The 22,204-nt window shown below is 35.5% G+C and overlaps 1 protein-coding gene across 1 annotated transcript; it reads left to right on the forward strand.

Annotated features, from left to right (window-relative positions):
- The first annotated feature begins 517 nt into the window (after positions 1–517).
- On the forward strand, positions 518–20,817 carry LOC110107743 (kinesin-like protein KIN-12A). Its single transcript, XM_028694602.1, has 16 exons — positions 518–905; positions 987–1,127; positions 1,225–1,308; positions 1,406–1,531; positions 1,612–1,671; positions 1,763–1,816; positions 1,906–1,998; positions 4,620–4,715; positions 8,168–8,313; positions 9,051–9,200; positions 9,283–9,412; positions 9,500–10,825; positions 10,927–11,025; positions 11,109–11,261; positions 11,380–12,177; positions 20,329–20,817. The coding sequence occupies exons 1-16, from the start codon at positions 603–605 to the stop codon at positions 20,530–20,532; spliced, it is 3,963 nt and encodes a 1,320-aa protein (XP_028550435.1). The 5' UTR covers positions 518–602; the 3' UTR covers positions 20,533–20,817.
- The last annotated feature ends 1,387 nt before the right edge of the window (positions 20,818–22,204 follow it).

Raw genomic sequence — 22,204 nt, forward strand, 5'->3', positions numbered from 1 at the left:
GTTTAGTAATTAAACGATCACAAACGAGTTTTAATTGAACCGAGCGACAAGTAGCTCGTGGAACATTTGGTTTGCTTGCAGCCCTAGGTACCATGCATGTGTTGCGTTAAATAATGAGAAAATGAAAGATATGGAGATAATGGATAAGAATAAAGAAAATTGAGAGAGAAAATTTTATTCTCAACTAAAATTATAGACTTATAGTGTATATATATATGAAATATTTTTCTATAAATTGTAAAGTTTTTGGGCTTAAATTTATGACTTTGGAGACATATCTCAATAAACTAATAAGCCTAGGTTCATTAAAAAAATAAATATGATTTTATTGATAGCACATGGGCTGATGGCCCAATCCGCTGTTGTTTTTCATGCTATAAGTTATAACGTACCATTTGAAGTTGAAATTCTCCGACATGCGTAAAATATAGGGTTTTAATTATAAAAAATATTACCAGCCAGTATAAAATAAATAAAAATCGAAGTCGCCTCCGCTCCCCATTTCAAATACTGCCCCCCCTCTCTCAGTCTCGCAACGGCTCGTTCGGCTCTCTGCTTCTCTCTTTCCTCCATTTCTAGGGTTTCTGGATATTTCAGCTCCGATGAAAGCCCTCGTCCATCCTAGAAGCGGTAGGGTTTCCCCCTCCGAAACCCTAACCTCACCATCTCATAAGCAGAGGCCTCCGAGAGTTCCGAAGGAGAACGTCGAGCCCAACTCCATGCCGCCAGAATCCTCTCTTTTTCGTTCACCGCCTATCCCTGGTAAGTCACCCTCTATGAAGATTCGTAGCCCTCTCCCTCCGCGGCCTCCGCTTCCCTCAGTCCCTCTCAAGAGGAAGCTTAGCTTGGAAACCCTGCCTGAAAACGGATCTCCAGCTGCGTCTCCCTGCGATTCCGGCGTCCAGGTAATATTTCTCTTACTTCCTTTTGGTCTTGTTTTCCTTTTCTTCTGGATCTGTTCTGAAGCGATTTGATTTGGATCTCAGGTGATACTGCGATTGAGGCCTCTTAGCAAAGAGGAAGAAGACGAGGGGAGTCTGATTGCTCAGAAGATCTCACCCAACTCTATTTCAATTCTTGATCATACTTTCACCTTCGATTCAGTGGCTGGTGCAGGCTCAACGCAGGTGTGGTATCGATGCTTTAATTAGGATTTTAAAGAAAAGCTTGGTTATCGTTTCGTTTCATTTGAATCCCTCACCCTATTGAGATTCTTGTTATTAGGAAGACATTTTCCAACTAGTTGGGGTTCCATTGGTGGAGAATTGCTTGGCCGGGTTTAATAGCTCCATTTTTGCATATGGGCAGGTAAAATTGTTTAATGTTTTTCTATAGTTATACTCTTAATTTGATTCTTCTGCAAGAAGGATCAAAGCTCATTTCGATATCATCTTCTCTCGGCAAGACTGGAAGTGGGAAGACATATACCATGTGGGGGCTTCCAAGTGCAATGACTGCTGATGGCTCGTTGAGTCAAGAAATGGGATTGACACCTCGAGTGTTTGAAATGCTCTTCTCCCGCATATATGAGGTAGCTTATGCTTTTCTTGTTTAATTCTTTAGAGTTTCTATTTATTAACACTTATATGAATTCCTTTTATGTTCATCCAGGAACAAGCTAAGCAGTCAGATAAGCAGCTAATTTATCAATGCCATTGTTCTTTTTTAGAAGTGAGAAGGACAGCCCTGCATTTGAAACATATTCTATAGTTGTTGTTATGTAGCTTTTAGCTCTATGTAATTTATTGCTTATGCTTTCTAGATATACAATGAGCAAATTACAGATCTGTTGGACCCAACACAAAGGAATCTTCAGGTTTGTTCTACTTTTGGAAGGGTAATCATTCCGAGGTGAAAATTGTTGCATTCTATTTTTTTTTAATTTTAGGATTGTACTAATTTCAGATAAGAGAAGACATTAAAACTGGAGTGTATGTGGATTGCCTAACAGAGGAGTATGTTTGCCAAATGAAGGATGTAATCCGATTGTTGATAAAGGTGTGCAACTCTACAAGGTTACTCTAACATCTCTTTCAATGTGTTCAACTTCTAACATGAAGATCTTGCTCTAGTAATATAATACTTAGTTTTCATGTTATTAGTCTTTGGTTTAAGTCATAATGGGCATAGCATGAAGGAATTCTCTTGCTCCTGTTGTAAGTTTAGAATTTTGTAATTGATTTTATGCTCATTTATGCTGAATAAAATATACGGGATAAGATTCTATTCTTTAATGAAAAAAAAAAAAAAATCTAAGGTCATTCTTCTTTAAACATCATTAATTCTCATTTTGGGATACTTGAAAGCTCCTGTCATGGTCTTTTTTTTTACTCTTCAAAAAGAGCTCTACTTTGCCAAATTTTTCTCAGATTAAAAGTTTAACAGAGGTTCTAGTATGAAAGCTGAAATATTTTATTAGAAATTACTAATTTTTAATTGCTTAAAAATCTCATATACCACCTAGGGTATCTTTGTTAAAAAAATCATCATTCAAAATTAATCTAGTCTCTTTTCTTGCCGTTGTTCCCCCTAACAAGACTTGTACACATGAATTATTCAGATATATTTTCATATTTTCTTCTTGACAATTACTTTTAATGCGCACTTTAATAGCAAAATGCAAGAGAATCACTTTTTTGCCCAAATATGATAACAAACCAAGTTTACTTCACAGCGGTTAAGGGCATGTTTTGTTGCCCCCAAAGCATATTGCACGTTGGGTTAAAATGTTTTTTTTTAAATGTCATTTTATGACCTTTTTTTATTATATCTAAATGAAAATTTGACTCTTAACCAGACACAATGGAGAAAAATGATTCATGTAGCCGACTCCATGTAGTGGGATAAAGGCTTGATGATGATGATGTTGTTGTAATAGAATGGTTTCTTTTTTTTAGTTTTGTGAATTTGTTTGATTTTTGTTTTCTCTGTAATTTCTCCTGTTCCAACTATGATGTTGTAATTGTTTCATCATTCATCTCCACTATTTTTCATATGTCATCATTATTTTAACTTTTTAAAATTGAGTTATTGCAGTCTCTTAATATTAGCTTTTTTATTATGAGAGTACAAATGCGTTATGAGGCATAGATTTGTCTTGTTTTTGTTGATATGGATTTGAATCTTGCATATGATGTTCATGTGTGTTTGTTGCCTTCTTTATTTTGGAGAAATGATATTGTGTTCTATTAAGTTTAAATTTTGTAATACTTTTTTTTTTTGCTTTTAAGTTTCCTTCATGTTATTTATTGCCTATGTCTTAATAATGTTATTATTATGCCTAATTTGGCTAACAATGCAGTTCCATATCAAGCATGCCTAAATTTGAAATAATAGATTTAAGTTGTAAATTTCTGCTACATGTATCACTGCATTGTGTAATTATAAACGGTTCTTATTTAAGTAAATTAAAGTACTTCTTAGCTTTGCACTTTGAAGCAGGAAATAAAAAAAAAATAAAAACATCATGAGCAGAAAAAAAATCACCTCATACAACATTTTGTTCAAATTGCTTTCCATTACTCTTTTTCAACCTTGTCACTTCTAATTTTCTTTTGAGGTATGATCTGCTCTTTCTTTCCAGTTAAAATTGTGTGCGGACTACAGTTATTTCTTGGATTGTTTTAATTTTGTTCAGGGTGCCGGTACTCTAATAAAAGTAAACATCACTTTTTATCAGAGTAATAGCTGGAATGAAGTAAATGATGATGGAAACTTATGTAGTTGGGCCTTTTTCTTTATTTTTAGCTCTAAATGGTAGGCGTGGTCCAGGCGAAGGGCCAAAATTTAGATCCTTTCTGTTCAAAACTTTCACTCCATACACCCTGGAAGCTGAAATGTTTCTATCTTTGTTGTTTAATCCTCTTTTTCCGGTTTATTCTACCTAATAAGATATTCTTGTTTTGTATTTTATAGATTCTGTATATCTACTGCTTACTTATTCTCTTTCTTTTTCTACTTGCTGTTTCAATTTTTCTTTTTCATTTTGAACCTAACTATGATCACCATTGCATTAGAAATATGACTAGTACACATCTTCTTCTTCTTTGGAGGACCCTTCTTGTTTGTGCAGTTACTAATAATAGATTTACTACTTTTAAAATTTAACTGACTGAATATGCTTGTGCCAGGTTTGATAATTGGATTGTATAAATTCTAACGTACTTTAGGTTCTCTTTTAAAAAATGGAAAAAAAGGGAACTCCTTATCAGATCTAAAAGGAGGAATTCATGATAGATTCGCTAGTTAATAAAAGAAAAAGATCATGCAAGCATGTATTATACTTATCAAGTAAATTTCAGATATATACTTTATATTAAAATAGAAAACTAATTTATTTGCTTTACTCTTGCAGGGTTTGTCAAACAGAAGGATTGGGGCCACAAGCATAAATGCAGGTTTGATAATTGGATTGTATAATTCTAACGTACTTTAGGTTCTCTTTTAAAAAATGGAAAAAAAGGAACTCCTTATCAGATCTAAAAGGAGGAATTCATGATAGATTCGCTAGTTAATAAAAGAAAAAGATCATGCAAGCATGTATTATACTTATCAAGTAAATTTCAGATATATACTTTATATTAAAATAGAAAACTAATTTATTTGCTTTACTCTTGCAGGGTTTGTCAAACAGAAGGATTGGGGCCACAAGCATAAATGCAGAAAGCTCACGATCACATTGTGTTTTCACCTGTGTTGTTAAGTGTTGGTCAAAGGTGGTCTTCCACTCTTTTTTGGTTTTTGCTGTTCTTATTTTAGCAAGACAAGTTTTTTTTTTTTTTTTTAAATTTATTGAAATTCAATTATTACTCGATTATTTGCATCAGTGGTTGATGTTTGGCCGTGGGATCCATTTTGGGAAGAAGTCGGGAATTGAATTATTGTCTTCAAAATAATTTCTTCTGATTATTGAAATAGTGGAAGCTATATTATTCATTACATTTAGCTTACTTGATAGAGTTCTTGGGGTTTTGAAATTGAGTAAAAAAGGTTGTATACTCGTCTGGATAGAATGCCTTCTTTTCACTTTGGATTGAAATTTTATGCACATGTGATGCTAATCACAAAGTTTATTGTCATTGAAAATGTAAGATGCATTCATTGAGATGAATAAACTTAAAACGTTTTATTTTAGTAATTGAGTGTTTTATTTAGTAGTAATATAGTTTTATCTACTTATTTATGGTGTTTTCTATAATTTAATGCATGCCTATGATGTTCCTTTGAGAAATTGTGTACTTTGGGATGCTGCAATTGTCTTTTTAAGGTTAATATTTTTGAAGTTGTTTGTTGTCTTAGAGTCGAGATGGTTGTTTGCTATCACCTTGGAAGTTAGAATATTATTTGTTGGCCGTAGTTCAGAGGACTACGTTGGAGTTTTTCTTAGGCCACGTCTTTAGGAGTTTGGAGCACTTATTTCTACTGATATTATTGACTTATACTAATCCAATCGTTAATTATATTGTGAAAGAATATTGGACAAAACAAAATTAATTTGTGGTGCGATGCAAGAATATTGGATTTTGTTATGTATAAAATTCTTTTTTTGTGGCTTGATGGTTCAAATGATTTAATATGAATGTTGATCGAGTTTTGTGGGATATGATATCATTCAAATAAAAGCAATCTTGGATTATAAGAGTCAACAATTACAAATTTATAACTGATTGAGCCTTATCTTTTGTTTTTATGAAATATTAAAGGGATTCATGATTATAAATAGGGGGTCTGAGACATGTACAAAATAGTCTAATTTTTAAATTTGACTTGACTTTGTGAACTAGGAAAATCTTATAGATAGTATTTTCCAATCATATGTTGGAGGGAAAATCAAGTCTCCACTCTTCATGTGTTGATAGGTAAAGGTAGATCGTCATTAGTATGCTTGATGATCAAGGTTGAAAATCAAGAAGTTTGGATACTTAGATGGCATTAAGGACAACCATAAGATTGACTTTTTGATATTGAACTAATTTTGGATAAGTTTTATTTTAATTTAAACTTGAATTCTCTTCTTTTCTGGAGTTAGTTTAGGAAGGATAAGAACGTTCCTGAGTAGCAGAGTTAGGGATAAGGATGTTTCTTATTTAATGGAGTTAGTTTATAAGTTAATGGCAAATTTAAATTTATTTTCACTATTTTTTTACTTAAAATTATGTAATATCTCATAATAGAGAGTAACTCTAACTCTCCTAAAAGATTTTCTCTGTCTTCCTTTTTGCTAGGGTAAGTGTGTCAATTCAGGTTAATTAGTTAAGTTCGATTTGAAAATGACTCGAATCGCATTTATTGTATACAAACTCAATCCTTTTATCAAATAAATTGAAATCTTAATCCGAACGTGACTTGACTAAACTCATACCCAACCTGACATATGATAAACACCTAAATTGTTTGATGATGTATCAACCCAACCCTTAATGGACATGATATCTCCAAAGAAATAATGATAAATTGTAATTTAATTTGTTTTTAATAAAAAAAGTAAAAAAGAAGAATGAAATGGGTTGACTCATTATATTTGGATTGACCTAAACTTGAGTAATCACAACTTGAAATTGACATGATTTTTTTTCAGGCCACTTCAGTGACTTAAGCCCAACTTGTCTCTTGCATGTTTTGGTCCAAACCTAAAATTTTTATTTTTGGTATTTGTTTTATTTTCGGAGTCTAATGTTGACATCTCTTTTATTGACATCTCTATGTGGATATCATAGGAACAACCTGGGGCATTATAGCAACTGTTATTTTTGTAGGAAAAAAAAAACCCTAGTGGCAGTTGTAAAAAAACAATTAGATTGAAAGTTCAATTATAGAGGAGCAATATAGTTCATATGATTTTGCCATCGCTGCAAAAAGCTAGGGCACAAGCTTAAGGATTGCTTGAGTACAATATTGACATCCCTATACCTTGGTATTATAGTAACAACCTGGGGCATTGTACCAACTATGATTTTTGGAGGAAAAAAAGAGCCCTAGTAGCAATTATAAAGAATGAGAAGAGTGAAAGTTCAATTTTAGGGGAGAAAGAAAATTTATATGACCATGCTACTAGCACAAGCTTATGGATTGCTAAAATTTATATCCATAAAAAAGACTAAAATGGAAATATAAGGAGAAAATAAATCCTCATTACTACTTCAAAAGAAGTTGAGGTTTGAGTGGTAAAGGCAGATTTTGCATTACCCTTGATGTGCATTCACATATCAATGAGAAAGTTATAGGGAAGAATTATTCAACCTTAAGCTTCATAAGAGATCTATCATCATTGAAGCCATTTTGAATCTAGGTAGTGAAAGAACACTTTGTTTGCTACTTTGGTTTAAATATTGGAGGTAGTGCATCCTAAACTCTATTCTTTTAGTTGGTTTTAAATGAGTATTGCTTGTCAAGATAATCAACAATGTATTTTTAGGTTTGCTTCCTGTAGTGATTTTATTGATGAGGTAGTTTATGAAGTTGTACCATTGAATTTATATCATGTAATTATAAGCAGTTCATATTTATGGAATATTTATTCCATATTCTATAGAAGAAAGCGAAAAATTGTGCTTGTAAACAGAGGAAAAAAATATAGAATTGGCATATTATTACAACTTCACAAGAGATGGTGAAGGCTTGGCAAATCGAAAGGTTCTGATAGTTAAAGAGCTCTCTTCTTGAAAAAAAAAGCATAATACTAGCCATCCTAATTATTGATCCATTGTTTGTCTTGGGGGATGGACTTTCACAAAAAAATCAGAAGCCTAGGACTACAAGTACGAAAAAAAGAATAAGATTAAAAATTAGAAAAAGAAAAGGAGTTCTCATTTCCATAAACTAAAATGGGGAGGTTGATTTAGGAGGATCTAATTGAAAGAAATTTTTGCATTTTTATTTTATTTTTATCAATAGTGATGAATAATTGTCTAAATTAGATATTTATGACTGAATTTTATCTTTTTTTTCTTTTCTAATCACATTATTGATTCTCAAGTATTGTGCATATGCTGAATGTATTAATTACATAATAGCTTCATTGTTAAGCCAATCCAAAGTAGGTGGGATAAGGCTAATGATGATAATGATCGTTTCAATATTGGGAGATTTAATTATGTTACCTTTTAATTTGTTGTTTTGTTTTTGAAGCCTTGTATCTCCTTGTTATATTTTTTGTTGAATCTTCCAGAGTATGTTAGATGGACTTAGTAGCTTAAGGACCAGTAGAATAAACCTTGTTGATCTAGCGGGATCAGAAAGACAAAAGGCCACACATGCTGCAGGTGAACGTTTGAAGGAAGCGGGCAACATCAATCGTTCCCTTTCCCAACTCGGGTATTATTTCATCTCATTGATATACATTGTTTGTATAAATGGCTTAGTATTTTTTTGCTGAACTTAACACTCTTCATTTTGCTGGTGATAAATTTCGGATGTAGCACAATTTATTATTTGATTTCATTTAACTTAAATTCTATAAAATCATTCAGCCTTACACATTTTTTTTACATTCATTCCATGGACCATGAAGCAGTAGTTTTCATATCATTGAAATTGGGCTTTGAAAAGTTTTTAAATTATTGTCAAAATAGTTGTCAGCATTGTTAGATAACACGAAAAAGACTAAAGGTTTCTACGTGGGTGCGTACTTTTATATTACATTTTTGGTACATCTTCTATCTTATCAAGGCAGTTGTCTCTGGCTTTCTGATGCTTGTTATTTTCTGTTTTTACCCGGTTCTAGTTCATCGCCCCCCAATGCCGATCAACCACCCCAATCATTACTCTCTCTCTCTCTCTCTTCCTTTATTGCTGTTTAAGAATGTAAGCATTCAAGTGATTATCATTGCACAAATGCTTGTTTTCAGGATGCACTGACTTTATTTTCTACTAAGGGGCCAATTTAGTTCGATTCACATGGCCGTTCTGTTATTTTGGTTTTCTGTACATGCTTAAGTTAGGTGACCCTTGAAAATAAAACATGTTAAAATCCTTTTTGGTTATTTTTCTTTGATTGTCTTTGTACCATAAATTTCTGTCATTGATTTATCAGCTTCTTGATTATCTTGCAGGAATTTAATTAATATTTTAGCAGAAGTTTCTCAGTCTGGAAAACATAGGCACATCCCCTATAGAGACTCCAGGCTGACATTTTTATTGCAGGAATCTCTTGGTGGTAATGCGAAACTGGCAATGATCTGTGCCGTTTCACCATCACAACGGTAAGCTCAAATCAATTAGGTTTGGGTTATTTTTCTTTCTTTGTCTGAAATCTTCAACCATGGGAAATTTTGATGAATTCAGATGCAAGAGTGAAACTTTTAGTACCTTGAGGTTTGCACAGCGAGCAAAGGCAATAAAGAATCAGGCTGTAGTAAATGAGACCGTGGAGGATGATGTTAATGTCCTAAGAGAACAGATACGCCAACTGAAGGTAATTATTTTTAGGATTTTATGCCTGATATGACCACATCATTAATGATGTTGTAAAGGAGGCGGATTTCATTTTTTTTGTCATCAGGATGAACTTCTTCGTATAAAATCAAATGAGACATCTACAGAAAGCAATAACAGAAGTTCTACTGGATGGAATGTCCAACGAAGCTTGAATCTTTTGAGACTAAGCCTTTGTCGTCCAAGAACATTACCAGTTGTGGATGATGACAGTGATGAAGAGATGGAAATTATCAAGGAAGGTATTGAAATAACCAGTGTTGAGTCAAATTCAACCTCTGATTTAAAAAAATCATGTGCTAATGAGGAATCAAATCACTTGAAGGACTTGAAGGATCTAAAACCTGATAATTCTGATACAGATCCTATTCTCAATGATATAAACCCAATGCAAATACATGGATCTGATTTTCAAAATGACCAAAATAGTGGGTTTAGGCATAGCAGTGTGGAAGGTTATGAAATAGGGCAAGCAACAGCGGATGACTGCAGAATAAAAAACAAAGAAGTAGCTGAAAGTGTTGTAAGAGAAGTTTCGGTCATTCCCGACATGAAAGAGGACGCATATCAGGATGAGTGTGAACCAGTACAAATTCTTGCCAAAGAAAAATCATTGGATGGTATCTGCACGGAAATTATTGAGGAACATTCTGCAGTTATTGGTAGAGATCCTATAGGAGCCAATTTTCTAGACAAATTACATAGCTCTACTTCTAAAAGTCACGTTTCACCTGGTAGCCTTGACATTGTAGCATGTGAAACATCTTTGGCTCTTGCATTACCTATGTCGAGCAACTCTCCTAGACTTGAGAACTGCGGTAGGAAAAGTCTGAGCTCATCATCCTTAATTTCAGACACCTCTCGTAGAGTTGAGAACTGCAGTAGGAAAAGCCTGAGAACATCATTAATTTCAGCATCTCAGAAAGACATATCGTCACATTTGGAACATGATCCAGGTGTTCTGAATGTTTCATTTGCTGATAACTTAAAACATAGTAATAATAATGTTCATCCCGCTCTGTCTAGCAGGAATTCCTTGTCAACAACTGAAGATCTTGCAGCAAGTATACGACATGGTCTTCAAATCATTGATAGCCATCAGCGAAGTTCATCTGTAAGGAATTCATTATTTAGGTTCTCTTTGAAACCTGTTGATCTGAGGCTGTTGAACTCAATGAACAAGGTTGACATCGGCATACAAACACTTCCTCAGGAATCAGAAGTGATAGAAGATTCATCTGCTTTTATATGTAGTTACTGCAAGAGCCAAGCTTCTCCACCAGAATGTGAAAATAGCACCGAGCATGGAGGATTACAAATAGTGCCTGCGGATGATTGTCAATCAGCTAGCAAATCCCAATCTGTTGACCGATGCAAGAAGCTTCTGCCTAAAGTATGATCTTACTATTCTAAATATATATTATTTCTCTATCATACTACGAACTTTTTTCCTCGGAAGTTTTTATGGAATCTGAGAGGCGCCTTATGCATCAGGCGGTGGAGAAGGTCTTGGCTGGAGCTATCAGGAGGGAAATGGCTCTTGAAGATCACTGTGCTAAACAAGCTGCTGAAATTATGCAGCTAAATCGTTTGGTGGGTGGTTTTTTCTAACTCTTAATTTTAAACTACAGATTGAAAACTTATTAACTGGTTATCGTACATCTTTATCATTGCAGGTCCAACAGTACAAACATGAACGTGAATGCTTGTCAATTATTGAACAGACCCGAGAGAATAAAATCTGTCGTCTAGAGGGCCTTATGGATGGTGCTTTGCCAACTGAAGAGTTCATGGAGGAGGAATTTCTCTCACTAAGAAACGAGCACATGGTAAGTAAGATTCTTCTGGCATATCTATGTCACTTTCTCCACATCATGAACATAACTTGAAGAGGCAATCAATTTTTTGACTTACTTTAAATAGCACGTGATCCTTTTTCTTTCACAGATGCTAAAAGAGAAATGTGAGAACCATCCTGAAGTTTTACGTCTAAAGATTGAATTAAAAAGGGTTCAGAATGAGCTAGATGGATATAGAAACTTCTTTGATATGGGTGAAAGGGATGTACTAATTGAGGAAATACAAGACCTAAGAAGCCAGTTGCAATATTTCATAGACTATTCTTTGGCATCAACTTGCACCCAAAGTCCATTGCTGCAGTTAACCCATTCAACTGAACATATGTCAACTCCTCTCACCATGATCCCCGAATCAAAAGAAGAAAGTGCTGATGAAGTTTTGGAACAGGAGAGACGCTGCTGGACGGAAAAAGAGAGCAAATGGATTTCTCTCTCTGAAGAGCTTAGAACAGAACTTAAATCCAGTCGAGCTCTTACTGAGAAATGGAAAATTGAACTTGAGTCTGAGAAGAAATGCAAAGAGGAGCTTAAGGAGGCACTTCAAACAGCATTGGAGGTTCATATGCGAACTTTGGAACAATATTCTGAGTTTGAAGAGAGGCATATGGCTTTGCTTGGGAGGCATCGTAAAATGAGGGAGGGTATAAGTGACGTGAAGAATGCAGCAGCAAAAGCTGGTGTGAAAGGCGCTGAATATAAATTCATTGAATCTCTTGCTGCTCAAATTGAAGCTCTTAGGGAAGAGAGAGAAAAGGAGAGGAGGTATTGGAGGGATGAAAATAAAGGTCTCCAGACTCAGTTAAGGGATACCGCTGAGGCTGTAGAGGCTGCAGCAGAACTACTTGTTCGTTTGAAGGAAGCAGAAGAGGCTGTCGCTACAACACAGGTAGGTGCTTATGTGCTTTTCTCATGCTTTTCATTAAATTTATAATCAAAGAAAGTTGAACTTTTTGAAAAAAAAAAAGCAAAAAACAAAATCTAGACGCTAATTGTAAATAATATTATATTACAAAACCTGGAAATCTTCATAATGCTTGAACACTATAATGCAGGGGCGGAACCAGCCTTAATTTTTAGGGGGGGCAAACTTATAAATAACTGTCGCGGGTGCAAGGGGCAGCGCCCTTGCGGGGGTTTCTGGGGGCAGCGCCCCCGGAACAAATTTTGGTTGTAAGGATATTTTTGGAATTAAAATTTAAAAATAAAATGATGAATGCTCTTTAATATTTGTTTGGGGGCAATTGTCTAAATATCATAGTATTTTAAAATTTTTAGGGGAGGCAATTGCCTAAAAACCCTTGTAATAAAGACTAAAAAATCTAAAAAACTATGCAATAAAAAAAAATTATTTTTTTTAAGGGGGGGCAATTGCCCCCCCTCACCCAAAGGTGGTTCCGCCCCTGCTATAATGGCTTTGTTAGCAATCTTTACAAAATGATTGATCATACAATTGCTCATACAATGGCTTCCTATATTTACCTAGTGAAAAATATTGCTCCTTATATTGATCTCCATTCATATTTCATGCATATTTAATAACAGCACTTCAACAAAAAAATTGAGCATGTCTCACTAGTTTTTTTTTTTTGCACATTCAACTCTTTGAGAACCAGACAAATTATAATTTAAAAAAAAATCTTTGAAATTATTAATCTATATTGACAATTTTCTAAGATCGTGTTGTTATCGAATTTAAGGATGTAATTTTAAACTTTAGCATCATCATGTAGTAGTTGATGCACATTTCATAGTCTAGGGTTCTTAATCCATATGTGAAACACACGAATTTGATTTAGGAATTCATGTTTTTAAAGACAATTAAAACAAGAGTTCGTTGTCTTTTAAAATGAATTAAAAATAATAGAAATCTATGCCAAAAGATAAATACATGAATGCCAAAATAAAAGAAATTCATAAAAAGAATTAAATTTAAAAAAAACCATAACTCAATTATTATTTGCACCACAAATCAATAATACTTGCAGAAAACTAAATTATACTTCGTAGAACAAAAGAAAATAAGAATTTATCAAAAAGAAAAAAAAAACTTGGTCACAAGGTGGCATAAAGAGACGACTAAAATTTGATACTTGCTTTTGGATTGCACTCAAAAGAATCAACATCTAATTAAGCATATGAACAAAAAAGAAGATTTTTTATTTAGCCAAAAGGTTTAAAATCTAGTTATTTATAACAAAAAAAAAACCCTAGAATCTCACTTGTACTAGGCTTGAAATAAGATAAGAACATGAAAAGAGTTGAAAATAAAAGCAGGATAAGTAGTATTGCCTGGTAATAAAAGCTGCTGTAAATACTAACATTTTAGAAATTGAAGCCACGGTGTAGAACCATAGGAACAACAATTATTGGTGGCTATAGGAACTATATAGATTATAGCATAGTATCCCAAGTCATCACTCACCCATACAACAAAAATTGCACATCATTTTAGTGTCAATTTGCCCTAGGTATTGATTCTACAAAAATTATTGCTACAATCTTGATGACAACAAATAATGTATTCTGCGCCCTTAATATATTGGTTACCAAAATAGAGTTCATGCAAAAAATGGCTCAAGAAAACTATGAGAAGCAAGGTAGATGTGGGATTCAAAAATTCGCTCTTTAGCCTCTCAGCGATACTTTTCTCTTTTTTGGGGTCGTTGAGGAGAGTTTAATGCTTAAGTTCCGAGATAAATTTTCAGAAGGCATATTGGGTTATGAATAAGACATTACCCAGAGATTTTACCCTCATTTTGCAATGACTTTATGATCTGAGTTTAGATTTCTTATAGGCTCAAACCCTTATAGTTAATTATCCCTCCCAATAGCGAGAGAGAACTTTCGATTAAGGCTAGTCGTCCAACGAATATATAGTATTCGGTGTGTAGTAGCAACAGAGTTTTGGTATTTAAAATTTAATATTTAAAAATTTTCCACAATGTATCTAATGCAGATAGTGGGGGGCATGATGATGAACCTAATCAAGATCTCATGGTTCCATCATCATGGTCCCTAGTCTACTTAGTCAAAAGAGATAGTCGACCCACCTGACAGAAGGATCCTTATCGGTAGCCATTGGTTGCTTCGTCAAATGGTACCTTGTATACTTGGGTGTATATTTATTTAAGAGGACAAATTTGTATCCACCTTAGCTAATAGTGGGTTTTATGCTCTGTTGATCATATCCTATTGATTCATTGCTCGATGATTTAATATCGTTGGGTAACGTATGAGCTTTGATCATGATCGTAATTTAATGATATAACTTGGCGGCGATTTGAGGGTCCCGGTCATCACCATTTACCTATGATGTCATTTGGCTGCAAGACCATCAGGTAGAGGATGCGTGCCACATCCTTACTGGAAAAAACATATTGAGAGTGAATCTTAGTGATATTATTGATCAAACATTTGCTCTTTGTGAGCTGAAGTGATTTTCATATTTATTCACCTTAGCAAATTGTTGCGGAGGCCGGAGGGTGGATGAGTTTTTTGCTTTAAGTGTTTGATGATTTATTTCAATTTAAAATATCTATGTTCTTCATGAATATGTTAATGCCAATTGAATGTATTTTATGGGAATTTGGAGGCCGGAGGGTGGAAGCATTTTTGTATATTTGGGATTCTCTCCGGTTGAGATTTTCTATCAACACAGCCATCATTTAAGGTATTTATGGGCAATTTCATTTTGTTGGTCGAATCTTATCGACTCTGTCTACTTGCTGACATAGGATCGGGCACCTCGTCGGCTTTAAGACTTTATTAGTGGAGGGTGGAAGCATTTTTGTATATTTGGGGTTCTCTCCGGTTGAGATTTCCTATCAACACAACCATCATTAAGGTATTTATGGGCAATTTCATTTTGTTGGTCGAACCTTATCGACTCTGTCTACTTGCCGACATAGGATCGGGCACGTCGTCGGCTTTAAGACTTTATTAGTGAATTTTTCTTGTATTAGACCTTGAGGTCTTAATATGAATGTATAAAATAAATATCCTGGTCGATGCTACAACCATACATTTTTTTGGAGGTTCAAGCCGTGCCGACTCCTATACATTCACATAAAAGGTTCGGGCTCAAACTTAAGTTCATTTCTTGACCCGTGCAACATCCTCAGATGTCACTTGTGTACACACATCATACTTGTCGGGGCCCATACAGGTATATACTTTTAATGCATTTTACATGATGCATTTGACATGCTTGCAAAAGTGTTATGTACACCTTAATGTGTAAAATGCACAATATATTTTTGTTGGATGCAACATGCATATGTATGATGTTACGATGCACCGACACTTTAACTCAAAGACGCGTGCGTTGTCCGACATGTATCCGACACGACAAACATACGACACGCCTTCGACACGTATTGGACATAGCAAAATGTGTTAAATGCTAAATATTTTATGAATTTTTTAAATATGATTTCTTGTACTAAAAAATCTTATTTATTTAAAATATTTTTTTTTCTATTTTCTATTTGTAACACCAAATCAATCGCCCGCACTCAATACCCCATTCATCGAGTATTTTCATTATAATTTTTTTTGGCTGATCGTGGCTTTGGTTTCATAATAATGTCCGATGTCATCTCAACATTGAAGTATGACATCGTTACAACATCGATGTTTCAAAATCATCTCAACATCAAAGTCTTACACTGTCTTGACATTGATGCTCGACACTAGCAATTTCTGAGCCCTCAACTTGATAACTCATCTTTGTACGACGTTGTCATAAAATGATGACCTACGCTCTTTCAAAATCGATGACTGGTAGTGAATATCAACTTATAATCGAAGAATAATAAGAAGTGAAAGATTGAAAGAGACTAATCATTAGGAAGGTAAGTTGTGTAAATTTAGTTCACAAATGCAAGAATTATTAATTCCAAATATCTTTATGATGTTATTTGAATTGGTTGAGAAAATAAATGCTTTATGAGGAATCCCAATAATGATAATGAAAATATTTCCTAGTTTTCATGTATAATTAACCACTTGCATATATATATAGGATAACCAATGTTTAAAATAAGATTTTTGATGATTATTTCAATGTTTTTCCAATTGAAAATAAACTGAAAGGAGCTCATTAAATCATATAGGCAATGCATTCTTGTATTTAATTATAGTAAAATACGAATTCTAATGGAATTTTGTATAAAACAAGTCAAGTATGAATTATTAATATAAAATATAGTGAATATCAACTTAAAATAAAGTTTGACTATAAAATGTTGTAGAACTTACAATTGCAGGTGAGGCAAAATGGTCCCATGTAAGACCATTGTAAGTGGGGCAAAATGGACCCTAAAGAATATGATTCATGCATAGCAGATGAGATATAAAATTTATCTCTATATAATTCAATGGCGATAATGTCAGGTTTACCTGTGCTCCATTGAATATCATTATAAAAGTGTAGTAAAATCTTTTACGTACAAAAATTGATATTCAATATAAATTTCAGAGAAAACGAAGATTCATGTTAACAATGATTTTATAATGTTTTATAAGTAAAGATAAGTTTATTTAAATATGATTTCAGTGTTGTGATTTATTACAATTATTGTATTTTAAGTGTTATTTAAATTTGCATAACCTATTGAGCCTCATAGCTTACCAGTTATTTCATACTAGTTATTATAGGAAAAGGAAAATGAAAGGTCGATGCATACTAAGTTTCAAGTATTTCAATTTTATATGTTGATGTTTGTCTCTGTTTGTGAGTCTATATTTGAAATATGTAGACATTTTAGTAATGTATTAGTATGGATTTCTTTAGTGGCTCTTTACTTTGAAGTAAATTTTTTTTTTGATGTAGTTAGACCTTTATTAGAAGCTTTCGTTTATGTATAAAAAAGAAGATTGTTGGATGTTTTATTAAGATGAAAAATTTTATGTTTGTGTGTGAAATTTGATAGGAAATACTTGAAATCAAGTATTTCCTATTCACTTTTGCAGCAAATCTCCAAGAAAAACTGCTGTCCGGAGCAGAAAAACAGTGAAAACAGCAAAAAAACTGAGAGAAATTCGTAGGAAAACTTGTATTTTACTAGTAGATGCAAGGAAATTAGCAAAGATACAAGGATCCTCTATCCGAGAGGAGGATCTCACTCTCCCAATCTCTAGAATTCGATCTAGAGCCCTTGCTACCAAAGAAGAACAAGAAAACTTTCATAAAAACATGACATAACCCTAATCCCCCCTCTTTTCCCTACTTAATGCATACAATTCAAATTAAATACAAAAGGACCTAATTACCCAGACTACCCCTCCTTTTGACACCAAGAAAACATTTGAATTTCAAGTGGACCCCACTCCTTCCCTCTCCTTTGAGTCCGCCTGCTTCCTCTTGCGGGAATACATCCGGACCAGCCCAAGTGGCTGGGCCGGCTGGACCGTTCTAACATTACCGCCCTCTCAAAGAACCACCTTGTCCTCAAGGTGGAAGTCAGGAAACTGTCGCTTCATCTGCTCGTATGGCTCCCACGTGGCCTGTTGTTTGGGAGGTTCTTCCATTTGATCAGGACTTACATAGCTCCATTTGTTTTCTGTCGGACCTCCATGAGCTCCAAAGGTTCTAGTATCATCTCCATCTCTTCAGTTAATGTCCCTGGTAACTCCGTACTGGTAGCATAATCCCCAATGGCTCTCCTCAGCTAGAATACATGGAAAACAGGATGGATCGTCGCTGTAGGTGGTAGCTGCAAACGATATGCCACGGCTCCAATTTTCGCCAACACTTCATAAGACCCAAAATACCGTGGAGCAAGCTTCTCATTCCTCCGGTTAGCGACCGTTTTCTGTCGATATGGATGGAGTTTCAAATAAACCTTCTCGCCTACTTCAAACTGAATATCCTTCCGATGCCCATCAGCTTGTTTCTTCATAAGCTGTTGCGCCCTTAACAGGTGTCTTTTTAACTCCTCCAGTGTCTTATCCCTCTCCTCCAAATACTCCTCTACGGAAGACACGGGCGTGCTGCTACTCCCAAAATGCACCAGGTGGGGCGGCCCCTTCCGTACAACACCTTAAATAGAGTCATCTGAGATGCTGAATGAAAAGAGGTGTTGTACCAGTACTCGGCCCATGATAGCCATTTAGCCCATAGCTTGGGTGTTTCTGATGCGAAGCATCTCAGATAAGTTTCCAAGTTCCTGTGATTGTGGGCTTTATGTGGATTGCTGTATGTTTGATGTGTGGAAGGAAATGGCCCTGGTTTATTCGTCTTGGGCTGATTGGGTTTAGGGGAAGAAGGTCAATTGGTTACTTAGAGGAGGTTGTAGTGAAGGAGGGGCTAAGTGTTATGCTTCAGAAGGTTGGTCGGCAAAGAGTTCAGTATCGAAGCAATCGAAGAATAGGTGCTACTAGTTGAGGTTGTCGAGTGTGGAGTTGGGCTCGCACGACGGGTGGAAGGTCCAATCTAGCGGTTGGATTGCAACATCGGGCTCATGGAGGGTCCTGGTCACGAAATCTAGCTGCTCGGTCGACTGTTGGATTGAAATGGGGGTTGATGGTTGATTAATGGTATAGGAATCGAGGGACTGGATCTACAGCTAGGTAAGAAACTAAAGCTGCTTGGTTGCTGTGTTCGACTAGAAGTGTCAAGCAATTTTTCGACTGGAGGGAGGTCGTGAAGTCAAACAACACAATGGAGGGGATCGTGAGATGGGTTCGATCGGTTCAGAGGGAGCAGGGTTCGACGGGCAGCTACGACATAGGGATCAGACTGTGAGGAGATTTGGTGTCGATTTGTGTGTAGGTGCTGTTTAGTTTGGTTTGTGAGGAAGAAGAGGTTTGTGAGGGATTGACTGAAGAGGATTTCAACTGGTGTCATGAGATAGTGAAACCAAATAGGAGGCTGGATTGAGAGCGTGAATGACTGTGAGGGTGTCGGGTTTGTGTTCGACTAGAGACTCTTGTGTTTCGAAGCAAGCAATTGACTGGGATCAAAGCAGGTGGAAATGATAGCTGAAGGATTTCACGTGTGAGAAGCAAAGAAGAAACGAATGAGGCTCGTTTGGTCTCTTTTTAACGACGAAACGGAGGATTCAATCGAGGCGAGTTGTCGATACCTAACTAGGATTTACGTCAGGATTTTAGGGATCCGAACAGAGCAGGAACAGAGATACGACTAACCTTTGATTGATGTGATTTCGTGCCTCGATTCGCACGTCTTTCCTCGAAATCCTCGCATCACCGTCTTGGGATACACATTGATTTCCTCGCGCGAACTTAATTGTGCAAACATATAGTTATTCTTCGGTGTTATAGACATTTCGAACGCAATTTCGTGATCGAATGTTGTTTGAGTAGCGTCACGTTACATCGATTCTGTGTCGGTTGTTGCTTTTGAACGTTTTGTCCGATTTGATTACGAGGGGCTCCCTTTTAGATGAATTCGATGCTCCGATCACAACTGCGCTATCCATTTGGAGATCATAGGTCATTTGACTCTTCAAGTGACGCACCGCACTGGCGCGCACATCACTTAAATCGCCGATTTTATTTTTCTTTTGTGCGTCTCTTAATACATGGGTCAACAATAGAGAAACTCAATGTTGATATTGTTCATGATTGCTTCAGCCCCCATGATGCACAAATCATATGGAATCTAATTTTTGCCTCATTTGAACATCTAGTTTAATCAAATATAGACCTTTTGTGCCGGTTCAGGTTGCATATTTACTTGTCATCACATGGAAAAAATTAGAAGTCCCGTGTTTAGATGTGAGGAGCTCAATTTCCTACTTCTATCTTGCATGTTTGTTTTTAAAGTCAATCAAGTCATTGAATCAGTGCATTATTCTATCATTTCATGAGTCTTGTGACCTTGTTCATGGAGGCCAATTATCCCACTCTTTCTTCTGTCAATTTTTGTATGTTGTATTGTAGTTAGTAAACTATTTCTGATGTGTAATAGTTTTGTTGCTGCAATTTGTTTGTTGCTGGGAAAGTTGCCATTGATAACGATTATATACATTTGGAGCACTTTTTTTATTCAATCATTTCTCCCCTTCTCCAGAAACAACTTTTAGCTGCGGAGCAGAGGTCTGAGAAAGCTTATCAGGAGATTGCTGATCTGAAGAAAAATTATGAGGGAGAAATCGCAACATTAAATCAATTACTGGAAGAATCACGTTCTCTGAAAGAAAGACCATTTGATGGATCCTCTGCAGAAACTGGGCTATACTCGTGGTTTTACAATTATGACCGCTGCAACATTTAAGGAGTAGCAATTTAATGGGTGCATCCGACAACATAATCAGCAGCAGCAGCAGCATCATCATGAATAGGTTTGGTTTGCCTGCAATTACAAGTTGCTTTCAAATGGATTCCTTTTGCCTATATCTTAGTACATAGCAATGAATATTTTATGGTCCTATTCAGGCTCGATTTTCCAGTTCTTAAATGTACAAGCATTATGTTTATGTAACCATTTTTTTTACAGTACAAACCTTGTGAAGGAAATTAAACAAATAAGAGAGTGTATCAGTGTAAATTCATTGTACTTCATAAGTAAGGCATGTCTTGCAGATTAGTAGCATAGGAAGTGTTGCATTAGGGGTGTCAATATTTCACATGACCCAAAAATCCGACTCAAACTCGCCCCGAAAATTTTGGGTTAGGGTCAATCTGGACCGGAAACGGGTTGGGTTTCGGTTCAACAATTCGGCCCGTTTCAAAAATCAGGTTGGGTTCGTGTTGACCCTTTGACTTGAAAACATGTTTAATCTGAAAACCCGAGAATAACTGTTTTGACCCGAAAAGAAGATATTGGCCCGTTTTTTTACCCATAACTAGCAATTTTTTTACGGTGTCGGGTCATTCTGGTTGTGTTGGGTCTAAAAAATCAAACTGTTTGCAAAAATGAGTCGGATTTGGGTTGATCCAAATAGTGCTGGGTCAGTTTTGGGTTCGACCCGTGACCCGAAATTGACACCCCTTTTGCATGGCTTGGATAATTCCGTACTGTAACTTCTGTTGCTTTCGGATTAGAAGATATGGAGTGGGGGACAGGATTTCAAGTGAATCAAAGGTACTGGACCAATTCGGCTGCCTAAGAAGAATCTATTGCTGATGGTTTTGTCTTCATGATGTAGATTCTTCCTCCTATGGACCAGAAAAAATGCCACGTCGAATAAATGCCAAGTGGGAAGAGGGAAGACAGATTTAAGGCAATATAAGGTAGGCCATTTTATAAAAAAAAAGAAAAAACTGTTTTTCTCCGCTTGTCTGGTTGGCCATTTATGATTTGGTTAATTGTTAAGAGAGATTATTAGGTGCGGAGTGCGGACGGGGAGAACCGTCCGCACAAGCATTGAGTAACTAGTGGTACCTGCACTCGGTACCGCTGGGTACCCATTACTTGTGCGGACGGTGCACACTCCGCACCTAATAATTTTTGAGGATTTCACCAAGGTTTCTTGCAGGATCTTTTGCTATAGCAATGGTAGAAATTTATAAATCTATGTTGCAAGAGAAATGTTTATCTTTTCACCGCTCAAATCAATATGTTCTTTAACACAATCTTTTTGAAGTGTACAGTAAAATGGTAGTTGCTTTTAATAGTTGGGAGAAAGCTAATCATAATGATGGTAAAAAGATACTATATTGTCCTTACATCTATTCAATATACTTAATAATGCTTAATTTTGATATCATTAAGGCATCCAATTGTTGAAAAAAAAAATGATCTATAATCAATCATATCTATGTATGCTCATGGAGCGTTTGAGATTTAAACTACATTTATGAAGCGTGTCATTCTTAAACCTCTTAGTAAACTCTTTACATGAATGAAGAGGATTGAAGGTTTGAGCATGTGCATTTACTTGAAATTAGAGAGTTCAATTGTTCGGCCTTGTTGTTTGACCACCCCCAATAGAGCACCACTAATG

The sequence above is a fragment of the Dendrobium catenatum genome, unplaced genomic scaffold (assembly GCF_001605985.2).
Source record: "Dendrobium catenatum unplaced genomic scaffold, ASM160598v2 fragScaff_scaffold_506, whole genome shotgun sequence".
Lineage (NCBI taxonomy): Eukaryota > Viridiplantae > Streptophyta > Magnoliopsida > Asparagales > Orchidaceae > Dendrobium > Dendrobium catenatum.